Here is a 22,828-nt window from a genome sequence, read left to right on the forward strand (position 1 = left end):
TCCGTGATTACCAGTGTGTTACTGGTAATGGGTTTACTTCTTGATTTAGGGTCGCTTGGCATTTGGGAATCATTATCAGCCACAAACACTTTGCATTAACTTTGATGATGCCTTTTTGACATACACCACAAAACCACCTTCGAGCCACCTTGACCAGTTCATGCACATTGTGAAGGGAAAATTGGAAAATGTTCGAGTCATGCTGGTTCCAAGTCCAAGATATGTTGGTCTTCAAAATGATGAGTAAGTGTGGGGTGTTTTTGTATCCATATTATTTTATTATTTATTTTAAGAACACAAGAGAATGTTTGTTGTGCTTCAATGCCTTTATTTTACTCAGGGTGTTTAGACAGTTGCCATTTTTACCACTCTAAAGGTTTTTAATTTTGGATCTTTGAACGAATTTAATTTATGTCGAAAAGCACTGGTTTTCTCTGTTGTTCTAGGTTTGCATTTTTGTGTGTGTGTTCTCTATTATTAAACGTAGAATCATAGAATAGTTTGGGTTGGAAAGGTTTCTTTGAAGGCCATCTAGTTCAACCCCTCTGCAATGAGCAGGGATATCTTCAGGCAGATCAGATGGCTCAGAGCCCCATCCAGCCTGGCCTTGAATGTTTCAAGGGATGTAGCATCGTGTGTCCAAGGTCTGTTTTCCTTCTCTCAGGTACTAGAGCTATACCCAGGCTTTGCCAGCACTAAATTTCTATCTGAAATGCAAGGTTTAAGGTGTTGACTTGTGTAAAGCTGATTCATGGTTTTGGAAATACTAAAAATAACCCCAAATTGGGCAATACTTGGTAGAGGGAAACCATGTTATCTTTTGAAGACAGATTGCTGATCCTTTTACCTCTGTGTATTCTGCATAAGTGGGCTTAGGCAGCTTGAACAAATTGAAGGAAGTCAAACACAAGCCTAAATGCTTGCATGAAGTAATAAAATAAACTGTACATCATTTGTACCTTAATTGGCTTTTTATCAGCCAAATACTGCTGTTTGTAACATGCCTTTGTTTGTCAAAGAACATTCTGTGGCTGTGTACAGAATCTTACTCTTCCAACATGACGGCAAAGGAAATTTCTGCAACTAATATTGAAAACAAACAAGATTAAAACAAAATAGGATTAAGATAGTCAAACTATTAGCTTTTCCTCCTGCTTCCTCTTAGTGTTTGCTTTTTATGCTGTTGCCATCTTGGTAGCTGCTGATGGCTGAAGGATGGCATCTGTGCACAAAATGTGCTCTAATTTACTGGGCAAATTCAAGAAATTGCTCAGTTCACTGGAAATGGAGAATGTTTGACTCTTTAGAGCCTGCCCTCTTACTGCTTTGGCTTAAAATTTGAGCTGGGTGTTTTAACTTCCAGAAATTCCTTCTGGTAGTGATGATTGTAGTTGTTTTAATACAATAAAATTCACTTGATGAAATTTGTAACAGACTGACTATTCAATACAAACATCAAAATTTCACCTTGAAAATTGACATTTTGTATTACAATATCCATCTCAACACTTCTATCACTTTTTGCAAATGAGTCGTCTGAAATTCAAGAAAAGAAGAAAAAATGGTACTAGGAAAAGCAGGTCAAAGCAGAAGAAATTTGGAGGCAGCAGGCTCAAGGTGGTAATTCAGGCTAGATATTAGGGAATACTTTAAATGATAATCTCATTTTAATTTATTGCCATTATCTAGTTTGTGTTAAAGTATTTGATCTTTCGCCGCTGTCCTTACTCAAAGTAAACTTAGTTTCAAGGTTCCTACTCCATTGCTTTTGAAGAGTTTCTGGCAGTACATGATCTCTACATCTGCTATATTCCATGTTTTCCAAGATTTCCTGCCTTTGAAAATGAGCTGTGGTAAAATGGGCAACATGCTCTAACAGGTCACACTCTTAAACTGTCGTAGGAATAGTCTTTTTTTGTCAAGAAATGACAGTTTATGAAAGTGGCTGAGAAGCTGCAATAGTGTCTTTTGCAGTAAATTATTGCAGAATTATTAATGTATAAATTAACATGGGAAAGGGATTGTAATATACCAATGTAATAGTGTTAGGAGAAATGTTTCATCTCTTAGTTTTTTCACTTAGCTCCTTTTATATTGAGGGAAGTGTTACTGAGGCAGATCAGCTTTTTTTTCCTTTTTTTTTATTAACTAATGTTCTAATTACTGAAAGTCTTGTCCCTTTGGTTTAGAGGGCTATTTTAGTGAGAAAACAATTAGCAGGTGAAAGAACAATATAGGACAAGGAGACAGGAACTCTTGACTGAAAGAAACATTGAAAGTGAAACTTCAGTAGTTACTTCTGGCTTAGAATATCTGAGAAATAACTATGTGGAGAAGAACGTGATATTTTCATGCTTGAGTTAATTAAACTTTTAAGTTATTTAATGTAATAGTTATAATAATAGAAATATTACGATCAAGAGTTTGTTTTTTTTCTCAAATCATTTTGCAAATCCATTATGTTTAATATGTTGCATTTCAAATTACTTGAATTCATAAAGATCAGTCTTAGCATGTGGATTTTTACTCTTTATCTTTGCACTCTTTCCTTGCAGACCACCGAGGCTGATGGGTGAAGGTTTTGTTGTAATGCAGTCCAATGATGTTGATATCTATTACTATATGGATGAACCAGGTACAGTCTGTTAAATACAAAGATAGTTCATTTTTCTAATGGTGAAAAATTTTTATGCTAAGAGAGTTAATGCAATGTTTTGGAGCCGATAGAAGTATCATAAGTATGCTTTTGCTCTGACTGCCCTTAAAATATTGCCTGAATCTTGAACAAAGACAACACATTTTGTAATGGTGTGTACAGGTGTAGGATAGGTGGCAATTTTGGATCATTTTTGGTCATATTTCTTGGCCTTCCACTGGAAGTCTGCATTAAATGGTGTCTTGGTATTTCCATGCTGTAGTGCTCTCAAATACGTGACATCAGGACACTTGAATTGTCTTGTGCTTAAGCAGACATTTCTCATGCTAATTTGAAGCAGCTTCCTTTAGTAATGTGTTCATTATATTATGTAATACAGGTCTTGTACCAGAGGAGACAGAGGAAAGTAATGATGGAGAAGCCAGCAACGAAGACAGCAAATTACAGGACCTGCCACCATGCTGGGGTTTGGACATTGTGTGTGGAAAAGGGACAGACTTCAACTATGGGCCTTGGGCTGATAGGCAGAGGTATGACCATGATTTACAGCTTTCATCTTAGCATCCAGTGTTACTGAGAAAGCTTTCTCAAGTTTGTGTGTGTTTTGTGTGATTCCTCAGACTTCTAATGTATGTGTTTTAGGGTAGACCAAGTCTGAAAGAAGAGTCCTGCCACAATGGTTTAAGATTAGTAAATTCACTGGTGTTTGTCTGGTTGGCCTTCCAAAGTTAGGATTACTCTCATTATTAAATTAATAGATTATGTTCCCTTTTGTAAGCAAAGTATTTTTACTGTTTATCAAGTGTCATGTACTCAAAGGCTTAACTTGTTAATTGGTGATCTTTAGATTTATTAAGATCCTGTTAGTTAATATGGGAATAAACTGCATGTTGATGAGGAAATTTTAGGGAAGCAGACATTTGGCTGTGAAAATAATGAGGGAGGAATAATTTATCTCTGCTTAGCATAATCAGCTGCTTGATCTAGTTACTATTATCTAGTACTTATTATCTAGTTATTTTAATATATCAGGCTAGAGTTCTACTGTTCCTCACTTGGTCCTGAATGTTTTGCACATGAGCATTTCATGTGACAACAATAGGATTGTTTAGAGAGTAGAGGACTATTAAGCAAAAGTGACATAATCATTGCTTCCCCTCTTTTCCCCTGTTAATTACAGGCTGGTACTTGGCCTTCACTAATTCTCCTGTGAAACTGTTATGATTTACTGTCTCTCAGGAGTGTGCGCATTACAGCCCAAAAAGTAGTCATTAGCTATGATAGTGCATTTAAGAGAAAATGTCGCTTTCTAGAACCCTTTGCTAGAAATACGAGGTCAGTGAATCATTAATGATACTTTTAATACTCCAAAGAAAGCTTGTCCTATAATGGAATGCTGTTTATAATCTTAACTGGCTCAGTAGAAAGCAGTTTAGTGCAGAGTGCATAGAGTTCATAGATGCATACTAGTGACACTTTTGCATCTTGCTGTGGATAGATCATGGAAATTTGGAAACTTACAAGCTGAGTGCGGGAAAGGCTTCCACCCCCTTGAGACCCATGTAAGCTCTATTGTCTGTGCTTCATCACTCTGCCTTTCCTGTCATGTATTTCATGGCATGTTCAACTATTAATCTGTGGAAATGTGGTTTCCATTTTGAGGTTCTAAAGTTCTGTTGTTTTCTTTATTTCTGGGCTTATATCAATTATTTATGCACAAACTGAAAATAAATAGATTACTTGCTACTATGCTTTTGTAGCGGATTTTCAAAACCAAGGATTAGAAATAAGAAGAACAACACAGTTTGTTTGCCTTCTGAATTAAAATTTATAGCTTTTGTTTGAAAGTTAACTTCTTGCCATGGACACTTCTGGAGATTTCAATGAGTTGGAAGGCTCCCATAAAGATCTTCAACAAACATTGTTCCTTATCAGATCCACTAAAGGTTGTCTAAAGACTCAGCTAAGAGGAAGATAGTTAAATGAACCAGGCAGATGCACGAATACACATTCGTGCATATTTTCTTCTTCTGTGAACAAAAAACAGCTATTTTTTTTCTTCTTCCCCACTAGGGACTGCTTGTGGAAGTTCTTCTTCCCACCGGACTACCAAGTTATGAAAATCTCAGAAATTGCTCAGCCTGGGAAACCAAGACAGATTCTTGCTTTTGAACTGCGGATGAATATCATTGCAGATGCCACCATTGATTTGCTTTTTACTAAGAACAGGGTAAATAATGAAACCTTATCAAGAAATTAACTTTGTCTACTGTGGCTGCACTGTGCTTTTTAGTTGTGCACAGTGTTACTTGTCTCAGGTGTTTAATACAGAATTAAGGTTTTAAAAGCTGTATGATTTTTGTTTTAGTCATTTATAATTACGATCAAATCTTTCAAAGAGAAATATATTCTGAGAGGCATTACTTTAAGTTTCTTTTAAGCTTTAAAGGTACATCTTAAGCCATGCTAGCTCCTACAGTGTTGGGGCTTCATGATCTGGGCATATCCTGTGCAATCGTAAATTCTGATGAAGCTCGCCATGATGAGAAAACAATTTCTTCTGATATTGAATGAAGAGATGACACTCGGGGGGAACAAAACTTGTATGTGTAGGAATTTGGATTTTTCTTCTCCTTGCTGCTACTCTTCCAAATGGGATACAGAATCACTTCATTGTACACCTGTTTTGTTCTTTTTTGGGGGGACTGAAAGGGTTAGAATTGTAATGTTAGAAATGTATATTAGTCTGCCCTCCCAGGTCTTGGATCAGAGTATTTTATGCTGTTTCTCTAGCTGGGCTTGGGTCAGTATTTGTTAAGCCTAAAAACAGTGTTATTTTGTATCAATGGATATTGATAGTTCATTAGTGATTTTTCTGAAGGCGAGAAAGATTTTAATCATCAGCTGCTTTAGTTCAGGTGTGGATAATGATAGCCAGAAGCATAAATAAACCTAGAAATCACATTTGGATTGTTTTGCTTTCTTGCAATGCAGGAAACAAACGCTGTCCATGTAAACGTTGGTGCAGGATCTTATTTGGAAATAAATATTCCCATGACGGTGGGTGAAAATGGTGAGTTAAAGCTAAGACTGATTTGTTTCCCTACTGTTTTTCCTGAACAGTTACCTTAATTCCTGTGTGTGTAAATGTCTTTTAGTGTTTTTCCTTTGTAATCTTGATATGTATATTCCTAAGGAAAGGAACAAAAACACTTCCTTGTACAGTTCACTGCAAGATATTAAGGCAAATATCCATCAGGATACTTCTTGGTAGTAGACTGCTGAAATCACTGGTAAAAAATTGTTTAAATATTGGTGTAATTCTTGTGTCTGAATGATCATTTAATAATTTTTGTTTCCCAGGCTATTCACCTACAATTAAAGGGCAGCTCCTCCACGTGGATGCCACCAGCAGCATGCAGTACAGGACTCTCTTGGAAGCAGAAATGCTGGCTGTAAGTGCGTTAATAAGCACAAAGCTTCAGTCTCTACAAGATTTAAAATAAAGAACGTATTTATTTTTCTGTGGAGCAGTCTTTATTTTCTTAATGCTGGAAAATGCCTTTTTAATGTGTTTTGCAAGACCTTAACATATAAGGAATTTATATATACAGACATAATTGTGCATGCCTGTAACCTTTAGTGACTTAAAAAGCACTAACTTAGTGTATAAATTATGTATTTACAAATGTTGCCTCATTTACTATGTAGCTATGTGTTCATACAGGCTTTGCCTTAATAAATGTTTGCCCCCACTAGCTCTGCTAAAGGATGTGTGTGCACAAGTACTTAAAAGCACTCTAGTGTGCTTGAACTACTTGAGACAGATTTAATACTGCATTATTCTTTTGTTTGCCTAATATTTCACTTCTGCAGTACTGTAATTGTGTAGATTACCCTTCTTATTGGTTTTTAAATGGTCTTATTTGAGTGGTATTTTTAATGTTTAAATTTGAACAATATATCAATGGTTGAAAAATACTCTATTCTGGGAGATTTTCTTTTGGTGTATTATGAACAGTGATGCTTTTAATGAAAACTTTGCTTTTTAAATTGCTTGGTACATCTACAGCAGCAGATGCATCTGAAACTCATTGTACACCTTTCCAAATAAGTGAACACACTAACACTTGACCTTCAAACACAGAAGGAGAGACAGAGATTAAATTATTAAGGAACTGGAAGGACCTTCTGTTCATCCCAGCAGGAAAACAGTTTTAATTATTCAGCAGGGTACATATGTGAAAACTGCTGAGAGACAGGCTTGGGCATTGTCATCTTTTCAGGTAATCCTGATGCTTGAATTTCTTGTCCACAGTTCCATATTAATGCCAGCTATCCCCGGATATGGAACATGCCACAGACATGGCAGTGCGAGCTGGAGGTTTATAAAGCAACCTATCATTTCATCTTTGCTCAGAAGAGCTTCTTTACAGGTAACCTCTTTGCTAAATAATGTCAAATTAAATACTCTTTCTTTGGGATTTCTTTTTGAACTTTGCTGAGCTGTGCAAGGTCAAGTTCTCTGGTTTCATGTATTTAAAGCAACAAATTGTTTCTGTGGACAAAGTTCCTGATGCCTGTAGAATGTCCAACTAGATATTCATACATTTGGGTAGAAATAAAAATAATTTTTCTAATACCTAAAGAAACTTGATTTGCAGCCAAGTGATCCTAAATTTCTTATTAGAACTCTTACCATGGCTACTGATTTGCTTAATATTTGTCACCCATGTTGATTTCTCTTGATATCTCTCTTTGCTTGGCTCATTTTCAACTGCTTGGGCTTTGGATTGTGTCCCTGGGGCTGACAGATGATGAGGAGAAGTAATTTGCTCCTCAGGATTCTGGCTGTGAGGATGAAGGCTATGCAAGGTGGTCCAGCACCACCCAACTGTTGCTGGAAGCTCCAGCTGCAGTAATGGAAAGAATACAGCCCCATCGCTGCAGTGCTGCCTGGGCTAATTAGCCCTGCTGGGAGGAAGGTTTAATTAGTGCAGGCGTGGTGCCATGCTAATAAAGTTATCCCCTGAGTGAGGCCAGAGCCATTGTCTGGGTAGTGTCACAGTGCCCAGTGTAACCTGCTGCTGTGGTCAGAGCAAGCATCAACTTCTCCAACACGAAAATCCTAAGAAATCACTCACCTGATAGCTACTAACTCACCTTTTGTTACTTGGTGTGGGTCTAGATTTGATCCAAGACTGGTCCAGTGACAGCGCACCTGATATTTTTTCATTTGTTCCATATATGTGGAACTTCAAAGTCATGTTCCATCAATTTGAAATGATCTGGGCAGCAAATCAACACAACTGGATTGACTGTTCCACCAAACAACAGGAGAATGGTGAGATCACTTCTTTTAATTTGGAAGAAGAAGCATATACAACAAAAATCATCAACAAAATACAGTGCGTAGAAATGTATATAGAGAGCAAGTACTAGAATCCCACCCAAAATCTGGTGGGGTGAATAAAAGCACCAAGATGTTGGAGTTATTTTTATTTTTTGCATGCAATTTCCTTGTGCTAAGTACAGTGTCTTTCTAGAAAGAACAAGCTGTAGGTATTAAATGCTTCCGGAATAATTGATTACAGTAATTTTTTTATTCCCAAGTACAATGCAGTTAAATGGTAATATTCTGTGTCATGAGTTCTTTAATATCTTTTAATTATTTCTACCTGTATGTTTGCTACTTTGTCTAAGAACAAAATAGGGAGTAATTTTGACAAATGATTGTTTTTTTCTTTTCCCTCCCAGTTTATCTAGCAGCTTGTGGAGAAACCCTGAACATCGTTTTCTCTCTGCCTTTCACTGACTTTGTTCCAACCACATGCAATACTAGATTCTCCTTAAGGGTAAGGTCTTTTGTCTTGTAAATGTGAGACAGCTTCCCTTACCTTCTTGAATCAGAAAATTTTGAATTAACTCTTTCTTGAAAGAAAAATAGTCTTCTTCTGTTCCAGTTCATAGAATTTTTCTTTAAGTAACCCAGCAGTAAATGGTTTCAGTTTGCTTGTGTGAAGCATTTAATCATAGGCTGTTTTTATTTATATATACATATATACATAAAAATGAAAATATTTCTGAAAAATACAAACATGTATATGCTTTACACACATATATAGATACACATTTAATATATATATTTACTATATATACTTAAATTGTGTGTCTGTGTCTGTTTTATCACATGGAATTCTGTTCCCCTTTATTTATGAAATGTGGAAATCTATTTGATGTTCAAAGATGGCATCAAATACTGTACTGGCTACCCCCAAACGATTTTGGAAAGCCATCTTCCAGATTTTTAAGGAGTTCTGTAGCATAAATAATGATCACAAAGTATTTTTAACAGATGCAGATAATTCTTTGAATTACTGTACTTTTTGTCTTCCTTGAAATAGAAGCTGTCTACTGCTGCTAAAAATAAGAGTAGTTGATGGTGATGTTGCTAATTTGGTATAATTTGATAGCAAAGAAATCAATGTCTTGTAGGTTTCTTTCTTTTTAAAGTGTGATTTAGTTAGGTTGTGGAGTGAGATTGGTTTAGTTATTTAATTTCAGCAGTATGGTTTGAACAACAGAAGAAGAGAGATCACCAAAAGCTTGCCAGGGTTTTATAGATTGCTCTGGTTATGTGCAAGTTATTGGACTTGTAAGCACTCACAACTGTAGAGCTCTTGGGATTGTACTAAAACCTGGTAGGAAACAGATTTCTTGTTTAATTTTGCCTGTAAAATGAAGATGATGGCACATACAAACATGAAAATAGCGTGAGCATTATGCATAAAGTGAATGTAAATTAACTTGCCTTTTGCTGATGCTTGATTTTTAGGGAGAAGATGTTGATCTTCATTTGTATCTGCCTGATTGCCATCCTAGTAAATATTCTCTTTTCATGCTGGTAAAAGATTGTCAGCCCAATAAAATAAATCCTGAGTCTTGTATTTCTGCGGAATGTCAAAGTGGTCAGAAAACAGGCAAGCCCAAATGGAGGAACATTACTCAAGAAGAGTGAGTTTTATTGAGATATTTATATGTATTTATACCTTTATGTTGACTCTTCTTATTTTTTTTATTTTCATTGTCATTCATGAACTTTTGATGTTGCTTTAAAGATATTTAAAGGAAGTATTGTGCTTGAAATAAAAGGTGCTATTTCCTTTTGAAAGGGCTGGATGGGTTGAATGCTGGACGGTCCCAAGTGTTGTGTTTACAATTGACTACTCCTGGCACCCAATTTATCCTCAGAAGGCAGATGAGCAGTTAAAGCAATCCTGTAAGTGTCACTAGCTTTTCCTTGTTGGCATGGTTCATTTGGGAAGCTGCTGGGAATTTGGATCACACTGCTTCCATCTGCAGAGATGAACTTGGAACTGAATTGCTGTTTCATGTCTCAAGGGATTGTGCTGATCATTAGAATGTACTGGGATTGATTTAAAACCTGACAACATTCCATGCTGTTACATTTCAGGGTATGTCCCAGTTCCTTGTGTAAAAAAGAGGATACTGTCTGCAGTTGACTTCTTCTTGTTCTTAATAAAGTGGATCTTTTAAATGGGTTATTGCACAAGATAAAATATCACTTGGTATATTAAACATCAGAATATGAAATAGGAAGTACAATATTTTTGGCCATATCATATTCCTTAGCTTTTCTAAGTTTTTTTCTTTTGGATGTTGTGATCTCATCTTATGATTTAAATGTTTAAATACATTATATATGAGATGTAATAATACTGTCTTCCCTTTATGGATAGCAAACTGAGATTTCATTGTTCACTGTTAAAGTGAACCATTGGAAATGAGTGTTGGACTGGTCAGCCAAATTCTAATATTTAAGAATTAATTTTAACTTAATTTTCTAAATATTTCTAGATAACAAATATCCTGTAAGTATGTGCCTGCAAAAAGAAAGTTATAAACACAGAGATTAAAGTAAGTGAATTTAAATGCAGAGGGAGGTATGCAGGAAGTTATGGGTTTACTCTTTCAGGTTCAGATTCTAGAAGCAGAACTTACGGAGGAGAGATGTTAGAAGAATAATGAGGGCTAATTTGAAAGGGCCACAATCAGCAGGTGTTAGAAGACATGCTGGATGGCATTTTTAGGGTTTGAGTTCAAACAGTTCCATCTAAAAGAACTCTAATTTCCAAGGATGAAGCAGGAAAGGTGAGATTGATTTTGCAGAGGCTCATTAAGTGCTCTTGTAAGACTGTCAGCTTGTGTCAAATGTCCATTCCTCACATTCTGAGAACATTTCCTTGTAATCGTAGCAATTGAAACCTGCATTTGCAAGTTTGTACATACACAGGTAATTCATCTGCAGCTTCCTCCAGTGATTAATTCAGCAGTCCACCTTGCTCCTACTCTGTGGTGCTGATGGAATCTCTTTGTTGCAATGTCTGTTTTATTTTGAGTCAGTCAATAAAACTCAGAGAAATATGTTGCATTACAAAAGATGTAATTTCCTTAAAAAGTAGTCATCTCACTGCAGCATTTGCCTGATGTATAACTTATACGATGGTGCAAGCACTGAGCAAAACTGTAGACAGCAATAGGGAGTTCAAGCCTTGGAGGTTGGTGGCTGCAGGTGTCTGTAGTTCTGTATGTGCCAGTTCTTCCTGTTTAACTGGCACCTGAAATCTTCCTCCAGCTGGAGCATCAATTTTTGATGATTTTCCCATAGAGTTCTTTACACCTCAGCAGTCACTTCACATCCCCAAAACACTTCCAGTTACTAAATTCTCATTGCCTTTCCTCACTTAAGAAAGACAGCTTTTGGGCTCTCTTGTTCCTAACTCCAACTAGATAGAAGGAGTAGGAAATAAGATTTGAATTTCCAAACTCTTTTGTGACTAGAGTAATTGAGTTGTTGGAGACAAAATTTTGGTCTACAGAGCTACCAGTTCAGAATAGATTTTTAGTACAATTTGCACTTTGCATGTTTATTCTCTCTTGTTTATCCTGCTGTAGCTGTGTGGTTGTGGGAAATCTGCTCTGCTGAAATGAAAGCATGTCTCTGTTTAACTTCAAAAGCAAGATAAATACACTGAATACTTTTTTCCAGAACTTGAGGGATTGTTTTTTCTCTTGCATAATTAACATTGACTAAAATATTCAATATTTTCTTGTCTTCCCATGGTTACTAGAGATGAAAAACCAGTTCTGTAGCATAGACATGCTAATGTAATTATACAAGTTAGGTGCCAAAAGTTGTATATTTAATACACATTCCTGTTTGTTGAACTTTGTCCAACAGAAGCCCAAGTTGTAATCACAGTCTGTTTTCTACTTTTATTTTGCTCCCAAGTGTCAGAAATGGAGGAAACAATGTTGTCTGTGCTAAGGCCGTCGCAGAAAACCACCGACAGTGTGATTTCATCTCCCACAGCTTCCACCCGCATTCCCCTGGACCCCTCGGAGCTGCCCCCAGATAAGCTCCATGTGGAGCTGGAACTCTCCCCAGATTCCCAGATAACCTTGTATGGACCCTTGCTCAAAGCCTTTCTCTCCATAAAGGTAGGCAGAGGAGCATGACTTGTAAAATTTATGGGTGGCCACTTGTAGGAAAGGGAAATAATTAGGTTTGGAATGGAAAATTCAAATTCTGAACAACATGTGAATTTGGATGAAAATTTTTGGTAGGCACTAGTTCTAGTTCAGAATTACTTTGGTGATCTGGTATAGCTCTGATGAATTTTATTGTCACAGGCTTGTGAGAAAACTTCTTACATACATATATATGTATATACACATACATACACACCCATATCAGCATAATTTTTCTTTCAAGAAATACTGTTTGCTCCGGACGCATGCAGTAATTTTTATGCAAAGTTATACCAGAACCCATGCTTTTGGTGCATTTGAAGTTCTTCGGTGTGTTGTTTTTCTTAATTAGATTTCATGACACTTCTGGAGTTAGGATCATAGAGGGGACTGGGGAAGGACATGAGAATAAGCTTAATTTAAAAAGCTTCTTCAATAAATATTGGAGGAGGATTATGCATCCTTTTCTTGACATTAATCTATTATGCTTTAGAATGTGTATTTGGTTTGGGTTTTTCTGCTGTCTTCTCTTCCATGGCTGATTTTTTAGGGTGTATAAATTTAATTCCTTCCCAACTCCCTCACCCTCCCTTGTGGTGACAAAAGCCAAGGCAGTTGAATGTGTCGATTCTGTTTGACTAACAGCAAAATGCTTGGGGTTTGGTTGATTTTTGTGCTTGGTTTTTTGTGTGTATGGTTTGGTTTTGGTTTTTTTTGGATGTGTTTTTGCTTGTTTGTTTCTTTTTGAACATCTGTTTCAACCTGTGCAGATCTAGATTAAAGTAATACTTCTGGAGGCCAGCATTTTGGAGTAGAGGTTGAGGAATTTTCTGAGACAGATGATCAATATCAGGACTCAGTGAAACAGTCATTTTCGAGAATTTCTATAAGGTATAGCATGTAAGCAAGGAATAGCAGAAAATAGTGTTTTGTAGAGTATAGGACTTGCAAATAGGCTCATTACTTTTTCATGTTGTCGATAAACTAAACAGGATTAAAATGAGGCCAATACTGCATCTTGGAGACTTGAGTTCTCCTGATACAGAGCAAATAAAGCCATCAAATTGTTTATTGAACCCTCTTTTTGAAGCCCATAAATTCACGAAGGAGTTCAGGCTTTTCAAGCAAAGCAGCAGCTTTTCAGTGCTTTTTGCCTCTGGAGGTAAATGCAAACAGTGCTGCATTAGATCCCTGATTCTATATGATGTCATTTTTAGGTGCAGATTTCCCAGATGAAGTTTAACTTTTCTATTCTAATTCTCAAGAGAAATTCTAGATTAATAGTTTGTTTATGAATATGTGCATTTATTGCTCTTTTTAGCATTTTTGTGACTCTGTTTAGAACTTTTTGTCCAGCTGTGCTGGGACTATGAAAGATTTCTAGAAGAGTTTTTTTGTTTGTTTTCCTGACTTGTGGTTGTTTTCAGTTTGTTTTCATTGATCTTTTTTTAATACATGGTGTAGAGATCCCTAGACACACATTGTCCATGCAGCTTTGTTAACTCTTCTAATCTTGGGAAGTAGTTTTTAGTTGGAGCACACCCTGCTAAGGGTTTACTGTCTGGAAATGAATGATTTATAGGTCCTGGCATTTTCAGCAGGAGTTGTCAGGAGTGAGTTACTGGAGCTCCTACCACCCTCTGCTGGGTCTGCCTTATTAAAAACCACTGTAAGAAAATTCTTCTTGAGAGTTTAGCTTTACTTTTAAGGGAGAAGATGTGATAATTGCCAGAAACCTGATGGATTTTCTATTTTCCAGTAGAATTTGGCAGTGTTACATTAGCCTTAGATAATTGAAGAGGATTTGCTTAGACACAAGATGGCTTTTAGACTCGAGCAAGAAATGTTTATGATAATAGTTTCGAAGCATGTTTAAGACTTTGAAGCTTGCTGAAAAAAAGTTCAGAAAGTTGGATGAGGGTGACTTCCTGCTGGATTTTTGGGTTCTTACTCTGTTATGTATCCTTAAAAGCACAAAATCTGTTTTAAAGTGTCAGTAATAATATTTCAGAACAGTTACTTGTGTTGCATGTGTCTCAAATAACAGTACTATGGGAACTACTGACCTGCCTTCATTTCCTGCAAAGCACAATGCCTAAATTTGCACATTTAAACTATCCAGTTTTCATAAAATAAAAGTATCTATGTTCCTTTAGCTATAGGTTATAACTATACCACTTACTTTAGGGAAGACTAAAACCAGATGATTTGATTTGTATTTGGCTTCATTGCCTGCATGTTTTTCATTTGTTTTGCATATGATCATTACAATTCTTTTTCCTAGGAAAATTATTTTGGGGAAGACGACATGTACACTGATTTTGAAGAGGTTATTTCAAGCCCTGTTTTGTCCCTGTCAACATCCTCAAGCTCTGGCTGGACAGCTGTAGGAGTGGAAAATGACAAAAAAGAAAATGAAATTTCAGTCAAGCCTGTTCACCCTCTTACTTTACGTCCGTGGGATATCACTGTGCTTGTTAATTTGTACAAAGTGCATGGGAGATTGCCTGTGGTAAGTACTTTATAATCATAAAAGAATTTACTTCATGTAAAATTTTTTTTTTTTTTTAGTTTCATAATCTGGATCCACATTTAACTGCCTGGAATATTCAGTTGCTGTAGTGCTTCCCAAAATACGTAGATACTCTCTGCTGAAACTGTGGCTATCTAAACAACTTCAAGACAGAATTTATTTTGCTTATCTAGGAGACAGAACTGTTGGTTTCTTTTAATGTTTGTTATTCCCAGAACCTGATATGTGTGATATTTTTGATTGACCGTTACGATTTCTCTGCTTATTAGCAAATTTGTCTTACAGTGGTGCAGTCTGCTCTGTGCTGCTGAGTTCTCAGGGAACCCCGGGAATAAAAAATCCAGATAAAATATTGGGTTCACCCAAATCTTTTTGAATTGCCATTTATGCAGTTGTCAGAAGGTTTTTGAAGTTGCACGGGTTTCTTTTTGAGTATTCACTTAGAGGAAAGCTGGCATACTTCCTGCCCACAGGTTTTTAACTAATAGTAAAGTTTCAACCATGTTATGTACTTTCAAGTTCTGAAACAGATGTGTTTATTTTTTATTTCAGCATTGCAGTCCAGATGGTCCAGAGTGCCCTACAGCTTTCTTGGAGAGGCTGTGTTTTGAGATGAAGAAAGGATTTAGAGAAACAATGCTTCAGCTTGTACTGTCTCCAGTGAATCTGTTTCTGAATGACAATTATCAGGTAGTCAGTCAGTGTTTGTGTGGTTGTATTGTGGAAGTTGTGTTGGTAGTAAAATTGAATTCTTTTTTGGCTGGAATTTTCCTATTGTGCAAAGGTTTTTTTAACGCTTGTAAATTATAAGAAAAATTTGTTGCATGTTTTGTAAAAATCTTTATTTTTGTCCAGATTTTTTTCTCATTTTGTTAGTAAAACAAATAGGATTAAATTAGGCCAGTGTTGCATCTTTTCCAAGAATTGCCTCCCACTTCCTTGTCCTTGGCAGCGCCCTGCAGTGGACGAGGTGCTCCGGGAGGGTCACATCAGCCTGTCGGGCCTGCAGCTCCGTGCCCACGCCATGTTTTCTGCGGAAGGGCTGCCTCTGGGAAGTGACACTTTGGAATATGCCTGGCTGATAGATGTGCAGGCTGGAAGCCTCACAGCCAAAGTGACTGCACCACAGGTACCATCTAGAAACTAATCTGAAGTATTGAAGCATTCCTCTTCCTTCTAAAATTGGCATAGTGTAGATTTCTGGAAAGTGCGTGATCTGTGCCTTAAGTAACCTTTGCTTTATGGCTTTAAAATCTAATAATTTCTGTGAAGGGACAGCGGATGCCAAATGAGCCATTGTCACAGTCATGTTTTAAAGTAGGAGGCAAATGAGATCATTTATGGGAGTGTAGTATGGACAGGCCTCAGGAGTAGCTGCTCACTGCATAAATTCTGCTCCTTGATCCCACTGGAACATAGTTTGCATTCTCAGTATTGCACTTTGTTAGGTCAATCTTAGCATTAACCCCTTTTAATTTTGCCACTTATGTTACATTTGTCTTTCCACTTAGGTGAATGGCTCAAAGTATACAACAGACAGATCATTTTGATTTATTTCTGCTGTGGTCTGCCAGATTTTTAGAAAAGGGTTGCTTTGCCAGTGTATTCTGAGGCAAAAGAAAAGTACATACATTCTATTTAATAGTTACTATTTGCTCTAATGATTTTTAATCTTTAAGACACTTCTACATCTTCTTGTTCCTCTAAAAATTGGCGTTATTTTCTAGGATTAAGCACATATTTCTTTGGGAGACTTCTGCAGCAAATAAAATAAGGCATACAAGCAATTTTAGTAAATCTAAAGAATAGATATTTTCTTGCTACATATACAGACATTTGTGGTGGTACTTCCCAAAATGCTGACACTGATTTAGATGATCTGTAAGATTTGCTCCACTGCTCTATGGTTCAAAATTAAACTTAGTTGATTCTAAGTTCTCCAGGGTGAAAGAACATTTCTTAAGGCTTAGTGCAACTGGAAGATTTTCTTCCCTTACAAAACCATTCTCAATTGTATGCATCATATAGGATTTTTTTTTTAGTTGTCAGCACTTGAATTTGCTGTTTCAGGTTCATTGGCTTTTTTCCTTCCATAGTGTGATGTATTGCAAGAATTTGTGAAGGGACTGTACTGAACGGAGGAAGAGAGATTTTTTTGCTGGACAGTCATAGCTAGATTAAATTCGATTCAAATTACTGCTGATTTTAAGTGTTCTTTTCTTTGGCAAGCCAAAGAAAACCTATTTCCCTCTCATAGCAGAGACAGACGGTCATGAAGCATTTCCATTATGAGTGAGCTAACTATATAAAAGACTTAAATCAACAATAGACTAATTATTAGGTCTAGCAAGAATCAGCAGTGTTTTGTTGAGCGAGTTTCCTCCTGTGCTTTCTAAATGTAACTTTGTTGCTTTTATAGAAGCAAATCTGATATTTAGATTATGAATGGTAATGAAGTACCTTGAGCTATTCTTTGTGATAAAAGTTGGGGGAGCTCTGTCTTTACAATGAAATTCTCAGCTGACTTTAAGAGCAAAAACTGCTGCCTTTGATTAAGAAATAATTTAGGAAATTTTTTAATGTCGCAGTGCTTTTCCATGTAAAAGTACAGATTTGCATGTTGTGGTGCACACAAGAATAGCAGTCAGCCTTGAGTTGCAAGAAGGTGCTGCAGCCTGGAGGGTGTGCTGAGGCCTCCTGCTCACATCCCAGACCCTGGGGTTGTTCTCTGTTCTCCATGGAACACCACAAGTCCATTTTGTGTGGGTGGTGATGGACAGTGTACTGTTGTTTGCTTACAGCTTGCCTGTCTTCTGGAATGGGGGCAGACCTTTGTGTTCCATGTGGTGTGCCGGGAGTTTGAGTTGGAGAGGCCCAAATCCGTCATCCTGTGCCAGCATGGCATCGATCGCCGCTTTTGTGACCCAAAGGTAGCTTTTCATCCATCCCTACTGCTCACGGGACATGCACTGGTTCTATGGAACATGTCAGAAATCCACCCTTAATGTTTCCAGAACATAAATAAAAGGATTGGCACAAATTAAGCTCCTAATAGATGTTTATATATTTTTTCCTTTATTCTTTCTTTTCCTTTTTCCTTCAGACAAACTCTGTGCCTGGGCCATGCCCGACGTCGGATGACTTGAAGTACACAATGACACGCTTAGCCATGGATGGAGCAGATCTGTATGTGGTAGAACATGGCTGTGCCACCAATATCAAGGTAAAAATAACAGCAATTAAAATACTTTGTCAATAGAGAGATTTGTATTTCTTGATAGGACATCTACCTGAGTTGATGGCTTGCTTGCATGCAATGGATTAAGCAGAATTTCTAAAACTTTAAGTGATAAAAGGTCATCATGGACTGGGCCAGGAATAGGTCAAATTGACTTCTACTTAATAATTCCACTGCTTATGTTGGTAAATGGTAAAGAGGAGTATATGTCTCCCAAAATAAAAGTGTAAGCTGCAGCGTTAGTGTAAAATAATTTGGAACATCCCAGGCAATATAAATCTCAGTGTTCATACCTGAGAGTTGATAAGAGCTTGTGCTGTGAATTAATAATTCAGCAAATGGAAATGATTGATATGGGTCACGTACAAGTCAATGCTGGCTAACTCATGATCTTGTGTGAATTCAGATGTGTCTTTGGTGACACAGAGAAGGGAGAAGTGTTGGTGCTGCTGCCTGACTGAATCCTCTGTTCAAAAAGGGCTATGCAGAGAAGAGCTGATATTCTTTCCATTATCCTACTGCACAGGAAAAAAAAGGAATAATTTACTCAGTGTAGCAAAATAAAATTTTAGATACAACAGAACAACAGAAAAGAGGAAAACTGCCATATTGACGTCACTGAGTAGTAATTGTGCTGTTAGTTAATAGATGCAGTTTTAAAAGGTAGACTTAAAAGTTTTGGGCACAGCTTCACATTATGAGTAAGAATCTAACTAAAGGGCACTGATAATTGTTTTAAAGATTTTTTTAATGATGTGATATCTTATCATTTGAATGGCTTGCTGCCCTGTGGCAGTAAAAAAATGTTTGAAACTCCAAATTCTTTTGAATCCAATATTAAAAAGCGCTGTCATAAATATTAACAGTGTCTGCAGGCATAAATATGAATAGCAGTATTTTCAAAGGCAGCTTAATAACCTGAACCACTCTAGGAAATTATATCCTGAATGTGTTTCATTCAAATTTAAAAAAAAAAAAAAAGAAAAAGATTTGCAGTGGTCCTTTATAATCTGTGACAGAGATGAGAAACAATCTAATATTAACCCTGTGGGTAGCTCTTCCGTGGCTGGGTTATCTTTCAGCTTTTCTTGGTTTAGAGTTGGAAAACCCTATCTGAAATTTCAGGTACTTCATGGTGACGTTTTGGAGAGGACTCAAGTTGTGCAGGAAACTTGGTTCGATGTCTTCAGATTAGATGAAGTTTGAAGACTAAATAAATTTGAAAGTTTCAGATTTTTGGGGTTTAGATTACAGTGAAGAAGTTTAAGTTTTTAGTTTCATGACAATGTCTATTGACAGTTGTTTTCTGTTTTGATTTGTTTACAAAAGGATGTTTCTAAGTAAATACTTCGTTATATAAAAAGTGGCTGAGATTAATTACTAAGCTTGCCTTCTTTTGTGCATGTGCTGACCTGCAAATAAAACTGCTTCCCCAGAAGGAATTTTACTGAGATCTTTTTGGGCTGTAGTATGGGATATGTTAACTGGTTTAATGTCACTCTTCCTTTGTTTCACTGACAAATAGTCAGAGTTGTGTTTAAATCCTGTTTCCAGATGGGTGCCATACGCATTGCAAACTGCAACCTCCACAACCAGTCTGTTGGAGAAGGCATCAGCGCTGCCATCCAGGACCTGCAGCTCAGGCAATACGTTGAGCAAGTGAACAGCTGCAGAACTGGCCTCCAGCCAATACTGAGGAGGGCATACTGGCTGGAAGCTGGCTCCGTCAACCTGGGCCTCATCACTGCTGACATTGCTTTAGCTGCAGATCATCCTTCTAAACACGAGGTGCAGAGGCATTTCCTGGAAACGCACGATAACCGAACCAAGCGGTGAGCCATGCGGTCGAGGGACGTGCATTTGAGAGGGATATTTGTTAATCTTACTTTCACTGAGCTTCAGCATGGTCATGTGTTTGGTTTGTTTTCTGCTCTTCTGCCTTTTGTAGGTTGTGGTTTTTGTGGCCTGATGATAATTTGAGAAATAAGAGAAGCAAGAACAAGTGTGGCTGTCTTGGTGGTTGTCGCTTTTTTGGTGGCACCTTAACGGGACTGGATTTTTTCAAACTTGAGGAACTGACACCTTCAAGCAGCTCTGCTTTCTCAAGCACAAGTGCAGAATCTGATATGTTTTATGGGCAGTCTTTACTGCAGCCAGGAGAATGGATAATTACTAAGGAGATTCCTAAAATTTTAGAGGGTGAGAATGCATTGTACTGTATTTTTATTCTCCAAAAGTATAATTTCTCAACGTGTTGCTGTTTGTAGTGTTTATGAATCTGTTTAATAAGTACAACTGTTTGTGCTCTTGTAGCCTGACCCCTTCTAAGAGCAGATAGAGCTTGAGCAAGCTTTCATATGCTGGATTTTTATATTAACATGCACCTCCTTTCTGAGTAAAAAGGATGTTTTTGACTTGTTCTACTTATATAGAAAGCAGCCAACTGAGACAATCTGATACTTTGCTGACATGATTTTATTAATTTTTGTCAGGACAACATCCCAGTATGTGCATGCCTTTCAAAACTAGGGCTTTTATTTAATAATGATTTTTATTTCAGTAGGCAGGGAAGAGTCCACTCCAGCTGTGTTATCAGATATTCAATTTTTCTTTTCCTTCCCTTCCCTGGTCCTAGGTAAAGCAAATGGTGTCAAAAGAAAAGATTGGGACTGCAGATCTGTGGGGATAGAAATGGAAAGGAAAGCACAACACCTGAGCCTCCAAGTGCCATTGCGCTCCCACAGCTCCTCCTCCTCTTCGGAGGAAACAAGCAGCTCTAGTGCTGCCCTGCCCTTGCTTGCAGGGGAGAAGGACAGCCCCTCATCCACTGCTGAGGATCACCTGGGACAGAAGGAGTTCCTGCCTGGTGCAAAAAGGGAAGATGTTCATGGAAGGTTAGTACTCTTGTCCGGGTAGGCATATAATTCAACTCTTGAATGCTTTAAGATGTAAAAAGCTTTTAATTTAGCAATTTTTAGAGTGTTAATGGTGCTGCTGAAATGTGTTTCCTAGTTTGAATGGTGATTTGGATCCCTAATAGGGATCCCTTACCTGAGCAAGGTAGTAAATCTAGCACATAAAGACACCAGCGCTTGCTGCTAAATGTCTGGTTTTACATCCTCTGTATGTAGACAAGTGGCAGAGTTCAGTATGTAACCAGCATTATGAAAATAATGGCTGTGGTAACAGAGAGTCACAGAATCACTCATGCATTTGACAGCTGCTACAGAATAGGAGGAGAAGCATTAGTAATGAAACAAGTAAGTGAAGTGTTTGTTTCTGTCCCCAGCATGGCGGTGGAGGGTGCAGAGGGCCGGCCTGCGTCCCCTGGCCCCCAGGAGAGGCCAGTGGGCCAGTCTCCCATGAGGTCCCCGCTGAAGAGACAAGCGTCCGTGTGCTCCACGCGGCTGGGCAGCACCAAGAGCCTGACGGCAGCGTTCTACGGGGACAAGCAGCCCGTCCCTGTGGGAGTGCAGTTCAGCAGCGATGTGTCCCGCAGCGACGAGAACGTCCTGGACTCCCCAAAGCAGAGGAGGAGCTTTGGATCTTTCCCCTACACGCCGTCAGCAGATTCAAACTCGTTCCACCAGTACCGCTCCATGGATTCCAGCATGTCCATGGCAGATAGTGAGGCTTATTTTTCAGCTGCAGAAGAGTTTGAGCCAATAAGCAGTGATGAAGGCCCAGGAACCTATCCAGGGAGGAAGAAGAGAAAAAAGCAAGCTCAGAAAACTGAATACAGTAGGGGTTCTATTTATCACAGTGTGGAAGGACCCTTAACAAGCACAATCCATAGAGAAATCAGTCAAGATATGAAAACGTTGCCAATTAAGACTCATCCTTCCCAGGCTTCATTTGTTTCAGCTCTGGGAGGAGATGATGAGCATGTTGACAACATGTATGTCCTGGACTCTGAGAAGACTGTGGAACGTGAGCAAATCACTTCCCAGCAGCCTGTAATGGCATGTTACCAAAATTACCTGACACAGTTCCAGGTGATCAACTGGTCGGTAAAGCATCCAACTAACAAAAGAACTTCCAAATCCTCGTTGCATCGCCCTTTAGACCTTGACACACCAACGAGCGAAGAAAGTTCCTCTTCTTTTGAGCAACTCTCTGTCCCAACTTTTAAGGTATGGAAGATGGAGCAGTGGACAAAGGAGTAACAACTCTAAATAACTTTAAATGGCTTAGTACCAGTTGTGTGAATAAGCTACAAGAAACTTGAAATTTCTTTGCTTTTAGTTAAAGAGTACCTTGAATTTCTGACTTCAGATCATGGGACTGAGTGGCTGAAAGGTTGTGGACAAAAAAAGATGGAATTAGAATTCTGTGGATGTGTGTTCTGAATTATCATTGTTGCACCTAAAAATGCTTCTGGTTGAATGATAGGCAGCTGGAGGACATTTACGTAAATTTTGTTTAAAATATATTATACAGAACTTCTATAGCAGTATATTTAATACTGATAAAGTATAATTCAAGCTCTCAGTGCTTTATTTCAAAATAAAATTGCAGCTCAGATTTAGGAAATGATTTTTTTTAAGTGACCTGAGCATACATGCTTAAGGAAGGAGCTGAAATGAAATACATGAAAAATAGTGGAAATTACTTGATACAAAACAGGTATTTGAGCTCTGGAATTGAAAATCTTTATAATTTTGCAGAAAAGGTTTCTGTTGATGCAAACCTTATGTAGATTAGTATTTGAAGGGTTTTTTTTAAAAGCAGTGAATCAATGTTTATGTAAAAGCAGTGTAATCTGATTTTTCGAGGAATTTAAAAGCAAACCTAGGAGTTCCTGGATCCTATATTGGAGAATCTGCTTCTGAGGGTTCATTTAAGAAAA

General features: G+C 37.7%; 1 protein-coding gene across 10 annotated transcripts in view; it reads left to right on the forward strand.

Annotated features, from left to right (window-relative positions):
- Positions 1 to 22,828, forward strand: part of BLTP1 (bridge-like lipid transfer protein family member 1) — a 91,723-nt gene that overhangs the window by 18,057 nt on the left and 50,838 nt on the right. For all 10 annotated transcript variants that reach the window (XM_063415423.1, XM_063415424.1, XM_063415429.1 and 7 more), the window contains exons 8-28: positions 50 to 243; positions 2,556 to 2,635; positions 3,036 to 3,186; positions 4,730 to 4,886; positions 5,651 to 5,729; positions 6,020 to 6,111; positions 6,975 to 7,092; positions 7,845 to 8,000; positions 8,414 to 8,511; positions 9,492 to 9,670; positions 9,829 to 9,935; positions 11,970 to 12,178; positions 14,493 to 14,720; positions 15,294 to 15,431; positions 15,694 to 15,870; positions 17,543 to 17,671; positions 17,845 to 17,964; positions 19,534 to 19,811; positions 19,928 to 20,178; positions 20,615 to 20,873; positions 21,269 to 22,112. In XM_063415423.1, coding sequence (XP_063271493.1) covers positions 50 to 243; positions 2,556 to 2,635; positions 3,036 to 3,186; positions 4,730 to 4,886; positions 5,651 to 5,729; positions 6,020 to 6,111; positions 6,975 to 7,092; positions 7,845 to 8,000; positions 8,414 to 8,511; positions 9,492 to 9,670; positions 9,829 to 9,935; positions 11,970 to 12,178; positions 14,493 to 14,720; positions 15,294 to 15,431; positions 15,694 to 15,870; positions 17,543 to 17,671; positions 17,845 to 17,964; positions 19,534 to 19,811; positions 19,928 to 20,178; positions 20,615 to 20,873; positions 21,269 to 22,112 — 4,044 coding nt within the window. The remainder of the gene's footprint in view (positions 1 to 49; positions 244 to 2,555; positions 2,636 to 3,035; positions 3,187 to 4,729; positions 4,887 to 5,650; positions 5,730 to 6,019; positions 6,112 to 6,974; positions 7,093 to 7,844; positions 8,001 to 8,413; positions 8,512 to 9,491; positions 9,671 to 9,828; positions 9,936 to 11,969; positions 12,179 to 14,492; positions 14,721 to 15,293; positions 15,432 to 15,693; positions 15,871 to 17,542; positions 17,672 to 17,844; positions 17,965 to 19,533; positions 19,812 to 19,927; positions 20,179 to 20,614; positions 20,874 to 21,268; positions 22,113 to 22,828) is intronic.

Source organism: Prinia subflava, chromosome 18 (genome assembly GCF_021018805.1).
Source record: "Prinia subflava isolate CZ2003 ecotype Zambia chromosome 18, Cam_Psub_1.2, whole genome shotgun sequence".
NCBI lineage: Eukaryota > Metazoa > Chordata > Aves > Passeriformes > Cisticolidae > Prinia > Prinia subflava.